We start from the raw sequence: 9,272 nt of genomic DNA, 5'->3' as shown, positions 1-9,272 counted from the left end.
TGATGGGTCGGAGCCTTTCAGAACATTCCCAGGTCATCTCTGAGAGCCCCAGTCCGATGTCCCCAGACCTCCATACCTATATCCCCTTTCTGGGTCTCCAGAACCCCCTGTTACTTCCAAAGGGACAGAGAAGGGAGAGTGGATAGGAGGAGATCAGGAAATAGGTTCATGATAAATATTTAAAATAAGAAATGTTGGCCTCCTCCTAACCCTTTTAATACAGTTTCCTAAACACTGCAGGTGCCTCTCTGTGTTCTCCTCTCCCTGCTCTGTCCACCTCCAGGCTCCTCATCTCCTCTGCTGCCCCCTGTGGCCATCCTGGTCCCTGGGTCTCCCCAGCAGCAGCCTCTCTGACCCTGTCCGGGTCCCCATTTAGCAAATGCTCCAATCCTCTTAGGCCCGGCGGGTCTCAGCAGAACAGAGAGAGAATTAGATCAGATTTGGGGGAGGGAAGGGGGGGACACGTGACAGGCCGTGGGGGGGAGGCCGGACAGCCTGTCCAGATAGAATGAAAACTCCTTCTGCTTCTCTGAAACCCCACGAGGTCTGAGACCTCTCACACACTGAGCTCCCGGTGCCTAGAAAGTGTTTTCCCCACCTTTGGGTCTCACCTTCACGGTCAGCGTGGAACCTAAGCCTTCTGTCTACATTTCCAGATCTCGCCTGCCCATAGAGACCCTATTTTCTCTGCCAGAATTATTAATTCCTGGCATGTGTGTTTTTAGGGGACAGAAGTTGGCTGCCCTCAGCCGCCGCATCCCCTCTGTTCTTTCATACACAGCAGCACGGACAGCGGTTAGACTACGAAAGGGTTTTCAGAGCAGAGGAGCAAGTCGCTCCCCAGGACAGTCAGTTCCTTTAAGCATCTGATGAAGGTTCTGGTCCTCTTCCCAAAGACACCATTCTGTAGAGACACCCCCCTGCCCCAGGAACTCACGAACCACATTCTTTCTGGAACCTTCTGAACAGGGAAGGGCAAGACATCAAGAACTTGTGGGGACAGACGGCTGTCTGGTCAGGGAACCAGCACTACGTTCCTCTTCCCACATACCTAGCACTTGGCTGGGAGTTTTTGGGACTCTTCCCCCACCTGAATAGATGCGGACCCTTATCACAGCACTGTAAAGTTCAGATACAAGTTGACTTTTTTTTTTTAAGGAACCCAACATGGGGCTTGAACTCATGACCCCGAGATTATGACCCAAGCTGAGATCAAGAGTCAGACACCTAACCAACTGAGCCACCCAGGCACCCCAGATGTGGCTCTTGATCTCAGGCTCATGAGTTCGACCCCCGTGTTGGGTGTAAAGATTACTTAAAAATAAAATCTTAAATTTTTAAAAATAAAGACATTATGCTTAGTGAATAAGCCAGACACGGAAGAACAAATATCACACGATTCTACTTACATGATTTACTTAGTCAAATTCAAAGGGACGGAGAATGGATTGGACATTACCAGGGGCAGAGGGAGGGCAGAAGGAGGAGTTCTTGTTTCTGCCCCGGGGAGGACGAAAAAGAGGCAGTGGTGATGGTTACACAATATTGTAACCATTTTAATATTGTGATTGTACTTAATGCCACTAAATTGTATACTTAAGAATGGTTAAAATGACAAATATCATGTATTATATATATATATATATATATATATAACCACAATTTTTTTAGATTTTATTTATTTATTTGACAGACAGAGATCACAAGTAGGCAGAGAGGCAGGCAGAGAGAGAGGGGGAAGCAGGCTCCCTGCCGAGCAGTGAGCCCAATGCGGGGCTCCATCCTAGAACCCTGAGATCATGACTTGAGCCAAAGGCAGGGGCTTAACCCACTGAGCTACCCAGGCGCCCCTCCTTCATTTCTTTTAAAAATGAAAGAGAAGTTGGCCTTGGGTCACATCTTCTACAACAAGGAAATTGCTAGATGCCCACTGCAGACAGCAGAGCCATTGACTTGGTGACCTGTGGGTTCCTACATGCCCAAGGAGAAAAAGATGTCCAATTAAGGCAGAATCTTGCCAGAAAGGAAGGGGCACGAATGTCCACTTATGGTAGAATGCCTCCTGAGACCCTCAGGCAAACCTCAAATAAGAACGTTTTGTTTTCCCTCATTTTGTGTCTGATCCCCCATCCTACCTACCCCTCATCTCCCGCTCATGAAAATAACAGGCCTCCCCCAGACCTGAGCCTTGCAAGCTCTGCTCTCCCTGGACTCGAGTCCTGAGCAGACCCAGCGCCAGGGAGGAGCTCGTCTGGTGCCGAGATGAGGGTCTGTGTCGTTGGAGGGGCTGGTCCCCGCCCGAGCTCCCCAGTCCACACACGGAGCAGCCCTGTTCACTCATTCACTAAGAGGAAGGGGCAGCCGTCCACCCGCACCCCCGGCGGCCTCCATCCCATAGGAAAACCAGCATGGACCCCAAACCAGCATCGGGGCCAGCGTGTCTGAGCTCTTCTCTGTCCAGGACTCGGGGGCTACTTGGAGAAGGAACCAGAAGGCGAGAGTGGTGTTGTGGGGCAAGGAGAGAGGCTGCTGGACCAAGCAGGCAGGACAGGATGGAGACTGGACAGGGAAGCAGGTGACTGGGGCTCCCAGGACTGGGAAGGGATGGGATGACCCCAGGGCGCTGGCTGCAGGGGCCCTTTCCTGCGACGGGGACCCCACATGATGGGCAACGTGGGGTTCCCCTGGGCGAGAGCCCCTGAGGGTGGGACCCAGGCTGGGTGTTCCCGGAGGTCCCAGCCCCGCCCCCACCCACAGGGTGGAAAGGATCAGTCACTCCCTGTGAGTCCGGCAGGGGCGGGGCCGAGGGGGGCTGAGTACGGGAGAGTCCCAGGACCCTCAGGCTGGGTGTGGGTGGGCACCGCTGGCCCGTGGGATTTAAGCCCCGGGTTCTGGGGACAGAGCCTCGCACACAGGCCGCCGGGGAGCGAGGAGAGCGGAGGATGATGGCGCCAGGCCCTCCCGCAGGTGCGCCTGGGCCTGCCTGAGGGCCCAGAGCCGGGCCGAGGCTGGGGAGGCCCCCCCGCCCGGGCAGGGGGTCTCACACTGTGCTGTGGGGACTTCTGTGGGGTTGGGACTGGACTTAAGTTCTTGGGGGTGGGCTGAGCAGAGGGCCCGGGGCGCAGTCGCCCCTCACAAGTGTGAGCAAGGCTCTGGCCCTTCGAGGGAGGAGCTGGGGGGCAGGAGGGGGTGGGAGCCCGCCTGAGCCTGCGACGCCCACCCTGCCCGCCTTCCATGGCTGCAGGCCCCGGAATCACAAGACGGGCCCTGTAATCGGGCCCGTTTCAAGGACGGGGACCCTGAGGCCCGGACTCGCGCAGGGACTTGGCCGGCAGCGGGAGAGCCTGGGCCGGAGCCCGCAGGGCGTCTGGTCCACGCGCCGCCGCCCACCCGCAGCTGTGCCTCGCCCGGGCCGGAGCCTCCCACCTGCTCGCGGGGCCCGGCCCAGGCAGGGGAGGGGCGGCGGCGGGCTGGGGGCTCTCTCCGAGGCTCGTCTGACCCTGGGTCCTTTGCTCAGGGCCCCCAGCACCCCAAAGGCTCCCGAGGCCCCGGAAGAAGCGCACGGTGTACCTCAAGGCGCAGCTGCGGGAGCTGAGGAAACATTTCGCGAGGAACCGCTACCCCAGCCCCCAGGAGCGTCTGGCCCTGGCCGCCCGGCTCCACCTGGACAAACAGCAATTTCGGGTAGGACCCCCGCGCCCCCGGGGCCCCAGTGTTCACGAGATCTACTAGGAAGGTGGCACTTGGTGGGGTCTGGGCCCTCCCCCGCGCCCGCTGAGCAGACTGAGGCCAGAGGCTCCCACGCGGCTAACAAGGGGCCCCCGTGTAGACGTGGGGCCGGACCCCAAGTTAAGCTCAACCCCTGTGCTGTCCAAACCCGCTGACGTGATCCCGCCCGGACTGAGGCCGCCGGGCTGGACCTCGGTGAAGCCCTGCCCCTGGGGTGCGGGGTGCCCCCGCCCTGCCCCTGCTGCCCTCTGCAGCTGCCCCTGTAACTTTCTGTACCCCACATTCTGTCCTCGATTTGGACCTGGGCCCATAGGACAGTGGTATGAGGCCAGCTTTTTTTTTTTATTTATTTAAATTCAATTAATTATATTTATTTAATTCAATTAATATATAAGGTATTACTGGTTTCCGAGGTAGAAGTCAGTGATTCAGCAGTGCTGTATGACACCCAGCGCTCATCACATCACGTGCCTCCTTAATGCCCGTCCCCCAGTTACCGCATCCCCCCACCCCCACTCCTCCAACAACCCTCGGCTTGTCTCCTTCTCTGATTTCGTCTTGTTTTATTTTTTTCCTCCCTTCCCCATGCTCCTCTGTTTTGTTTCTTAAATTTCACATAGGAGTGAAATTATATGATAATTCTCTTTCCCTGATTGACTAGTTCCATCCAGGTCACTGCAAATGGCAAGATTTCCTTTTTGATGGCTGCACAGTATTCCATTGTAGATCTCTACCACGTCTTCTTTATCCATTCATCTGTCGATGGACATCTGGGGTCTTTCCATAGTTTTGCTATTGTTGACATTGCTACTATAAACATTGGTGGGGGCAGGTGCCCCTTCAGATCGCTACGTTTGTATCTTTGGGTAGATCCCCAGTAGTGCGATTGCTGAGCCATAGGGTAGTTCTATTTTCAACTTTTTGAGGAACCTCCATGCTGTTTTCCCCGGGTGGCTGCACCAGCTTGCATTCCCACCAGCAGTGTAGGAAGGTTCCCCTTCCTCACATCCTTGCCAGCATCTGTCATTTCCTGACTTGTTAATTTGAGCCCTTCCGACTGGTGAGGTGGGATCTCATTGTGGTTTTGATCTGCATTTCCTTGATGAGAGGGGCTTTTGTCCTCCCAGTAGCCCCACCCCTGGGACAGAGGCAAGCCCCTTCACACCTCTTCCTTGCCCCCCCCCCCCCCGTCCCTCCCTCCAGGTGTGGTTCAAGAACCTTCGGGCCAGGCACACCAGGCTGCAGGGACTGCCCATAGGGCGAGTTCGGGGAGCCCGCTCTGCACCCCAGGGCCCTGGAACTCCTGCCTCTGATTCTATCCCTGTGCCTGACCCCTTCCCAGTCCCTTTTGCCTTCCCTTCTCCATTCCCTGTCCCTACCCCTGTTCCTGTCCCTGATCCTGCCCCAGTCCTGGCTCCTGGGAGATCCAGGTTCCCAGGGAGCATCAGTGTCTACAGCATCCACCAAAACTGGTGGGACCCAGAGCTGGGCTCCCAGGACCATGTCCCGGCTGCCCAGGCCCTTGTCCCAGCCCCGGACCTGGCCTGGCCTCAGAACTCCTTCTCCTCAGACTTCTCGCCACGTCCCATGCTGGCCCCCTATTTCACAGCACTCCTCTTGCCTCAAGACCCCTTGGAGGAACCCTCGTTCCCCTTGATGTCCGGATCCACCGAGGACGGTGACTTGGACCTCAGGAGGTTACTGGATTTATAGGGGAATCTGTCCTCACGGAGTCCTGCAGTTCCCACGGGGTCAGAGGGGACAATGGTTTGGTCAGCCTGCAGATGGCCTCATGTGAGTGGGGACAGGGGTTGTGGTCAGGAACACACCTCCCTTTGTCCCGCCCCTGCCCTCAGAGGTGGCCTCTCATGTTCACAGCAAACCCACCCCCTCTGTGAGTGTCCCCCCAGCATTATATAGGGCGCATATGGGCATCTGTGTGGGATCCCAGGGGTCACGTGGTGGAGCCTCTGCTTGCCCCCACTGTTTGCTTCACCAGCGCTTCGAGAGCTTTCTACCAGCCTTCACTGGCCGGGTTCACCCAGCTCTCCTCTGGTGGGGGCCCTCAGAAACATTTAGGATGTTGGACCTTTCAATGCTTGCCAGTCAGCTGGTTTGAGCCTTCACTGTGGTTTTAATATTCATGTACTGCTGATCAAGAAGTTACACCTCACACGTCTCACATGTCCTCGGACTTTAGGAATATTCACAAGGGGGTTGGTTTTTTTATCCCATTTTTTTTAAAGTAAGCTTTACTCCCACTGTGGGGCTTGAACTCAGGACCCTGAGATCAAGAGTCACATGCTCTACCGCCCGGAGCCAGACAGGGACCCCATTTTTATCTTTAACCCATTTATCCTTACCTCCTTCTTGATGATAGTGTATTGCAAATATTTTTTCCTATTTGCATTTTTTCATAATTTTCATAAATAAAATTTTGCTGTTTGAATTTTGTCAAGTTCAGTGCTTCTCATTATCTGTCATTGTGAACCAGTTTCTTTCCTTTTTCCTTACCATCCCTGGCATGGTGATATGCTGGAAAGCAAACTACAGTTATTAACAAAAAGGAAAAATGACTTTCACAAGATAAGCCCATTTTCAAGTTGACATAAAAGTTTAAAAAAGCTGACATCCCTGGGTCTACGTGCCTTGTGGAAAACTGTAGAATCCATGCACAGAGGGCACGGGGTTGAGAACCCCGGGGTACCGCTTTGACTATAGCTTGGGTGTGATTTGGTTTCATTTGCTTTTCCTGCTCGAAGTTAATGCTTTTCGCTTTTGCTTTCTTGTTTAAGAAAGTTTTCCAGTGGCGGGTGGTGGTGGGGGTCTTTCATTAGCACTTGGTCCTAAAGATATTCTGTTTTGTTCTCTAAAATCTTTATCTTATCATTTTATCTCGTGTTTAGGAGGTCTTGAGTACATCTAGAATTGGTTCTGTATGATGTGAGGTAGGGATTCAGGGATTTTCTTCTTCTCCCTCAGGGATTTTCAGTGGTCAGTTGATGAAGAGCCTGGTAATTTGTCATACGTGAGGGACCCTTTCACCTATGGGTCAGTATCTACAAAGTCTACATTTGGGGTCCACCATCTCTCCATCCTCCCACCAGTGCGAGCTCCCTCTTGGCTCCTGCCTCCAGTCTCTCTGCTGCCCCCCTGTGGCCATCCTGGCCCCTGAGCCTCCCCACAGCAGGTTCTCTTGACCTCGTCCTGTTCCTATTTAGCAAATGCTCCAATCCTCTTAGGGCAGGCCAGCCTCAGCAAAATATAGGGAGAATTAGCAGGGATTTAGAGGGACATGTGACAGACTTGGGGTGGGGGTGAACAACTGCCAGGATATAATGAAACCCCTCCTGCTTATGAGAGAGCCCCCAGTAGGAATGTACACAGAAAAACACCCTGAGACCCCACAAGGAGACTGAGGGGCAGAGTAACAGGTAGACAGAGGGTAGAGATGGGGGGGGGACAGAAAGAAGGGGAAACTGAGGCACTGGAATTTCTTGCTCTCAAAACCAGAACATGCAGCCCCCTTCCCCCAACATGTGTCACTTCCCATGTGACAGCAGCTGTCCTGTGTGCTCTAATACCCTTACAGAAAGGTCCTTTAAGGCAGGCAGCTTAATCCCTTGCCTCCTGGAGGTCACACCAAACATCAGAGCATCCGAGTGCCTTTCCGAGAAGACAGCAAGAGCCCGAGCTGCATGAGCCAGCACCAGGCAGCCCAGCTGGAGAGCCATAGCCTTTAACCTGCGCCAGCAAATTGTGCCAAGCCCATCTGCTTCTTGGACTCTTTGGAATAGGACATGTGGACAGCTGGACGTCCATGAGACTCTGGGTACCAACCACACCCTCTCCACGTGCACGGGTGGGAGTCATATGGAGTGTGCCATTTATTTGCTCCACACAGAGCCTGATTTCCAGGAAGTGCTGAGCAAATAGGTGGTCTTATCCTTCTGCCACCAGACGACCCCCACCCCCACAACCCTTCCCTCTTCCCCCACCTCTCTGCGCTGCCTGCCCCCATGTTTCCCCTTCCTTCTCCTTCTCTGGTTCCTGCCCATACCCACCCAATCCTCCCCCTCCATCCCCAGGCTTCTCCCCAGGAGGTTTCCTTGGCCTTGACCCGACTTACCACCTGCCCCCACCCTCTTAGGCCAGGTCAGCCTCTACAGAATCCGAGAATGTTCATAGCAGCTTTATTCGTGGTGGACAAAAATGCAGACAGTGTGAGGGGATGGGTCCAAATATTATGGTCTGTCCATACAGCAGGTGCCACTTGGCAATGGAAAGAACAAACTACAGATACACACAGCCACAGGGGAGAATCTCAAAATCCTTATACTGAGTGGGAAAGAAAACAGGCACAAGAGATGATATACTGTGTGATCTCGTTTCTGTTGACACTCTAAAGGATGCAAAAATGCATCTGTTGTTACAGAAAGCAAGTCGATGGTCGCTGAGGTTGGAAGCTTGGAGGGAAACACAAGTACGCCCCCGGGATATTTGGGGGAAGTGGAGCTGCTATTGAGTCAGTTACACCTAACAGGTCAGACCAGCGCACTTTAGTGAATGCAAATTAAATAACCATTTTAAAGGTTTAAAGAAAGATTTTTTTAGAAGTGTATAAGCTTTTCACGTGAGGGTTTCTTGGTGAGAAGGAGGGATTTGAGAAGGATCAAATGAGTCAAATCATATAATTTTTATTTTATTTTATTTTATTTTATTTTTTAGAGAAAGAGTGGGGGCAGGGCAGAGGGGGAGAATCCCAAAGCAGGCTCCACACCCAGCACGGAGCCAGACGTGGGGCTCGATCTCACGACCCTGAGCTCACGACCTGAGCCCAAATCAAGAGTCGGATGCTTAACCAACTGGGCCGCCCAGACCCCCAAGTCATATAAATCTTAACTGAGCCTGAGCATCCTAAGTGCTCAGCAAACAGAATCCGCCATCACAATGGTTAAGGATAGCAACATGTAAAGAATTTTCTCGGTGTCTTTCTCTGCCTCTGTCTCTCTCCACCCCTCGCCTGGTGCGTTCCTTCATGCCCTTCTTGTCTGGGTCCCCAATCTCCATGGCTCACTCAACTCCTCCCAGGCTCCCATCTTCTTCCTGCCTCCTGACCCCCTCCCTTCTCTTTCCCCTTATGCATTTTGGGCTCTCTTCTCTCCTCTGTATCTCTCTAACCCGCGCCTCCGTAGCGTAGAGTGACGCAGGGCCGGACAAGACCAGCAGCACCAGGAATCTGCTGTGTGACTTGGGGCAGGTGACAACACCTCTCTGAGCCTCAGCAGGCACAGCCAGACACACAACAGGGCTCCCCGAAGTGACTTCCTCCCAAAGAGCACAGGCAGGGAAGGAGAGAACCCGGACAGACCCTACCATGGCTAGATGATTGTGTAGCCTTGATCTGATGGGACCTCCACGGTCTTCCTCCCCAGACCCATAACCCCAATCTGGTCATGAGAAAACCTTCAGACAAATTCCCACAGAGGGGCATTCTCCAAATATCCGACCCGTACTCCTCAACACCATCCAGGTCATCAAAA

General features: G+C 53.7%; 1 protein-coding gene across 1 annotated transcript; it reads left to right on the top strand.

The window, feature by feature from the left end:
- Positions 1-2,942: 2,942 nt before the first annotated feature.
- On the top strand, positions 2,943-5,442 carry LOC116855936 (tetra-peptide repeat homeobox protein 1-like). Its single transcript, XM_032839028.1, has 3 exons — positions 2,943-2,967; positions 3,518-3,684; positions 4,933-5,442. The coding sequence occupies exons 1-3, from the start codon at positions 2,943-2,945 to the stop codon at positions 5,440-5,442; spliced, it is 702 nt and encodes a 233-aa protein (XP_032694919.1).
- The last annotated feature ends 3,830 nt before the right edge of the window (positions 5,443-9,272 follow it).

The sequence above is a fragment of the Lontra canadensis genome, unplaced genomic scaffold (assembly GCF_010015895.1).
Source record: "Lontra canadensis isolate GAN:19392208 unplaced genomic scaffold, GSC_riverotter_1.0 scaffold107, whole genome shotgun sequence".
In the NCBI taxonomy this organism is placed as follows: Eukaryota; Metazoa; Chordata; class Mammalia; order Carnivora; family Mustelidae; genus Lontra; species Lontra canadensis.
This window is presented reverse-complemented; position numbering and strand designations above follow the sequence as displayed.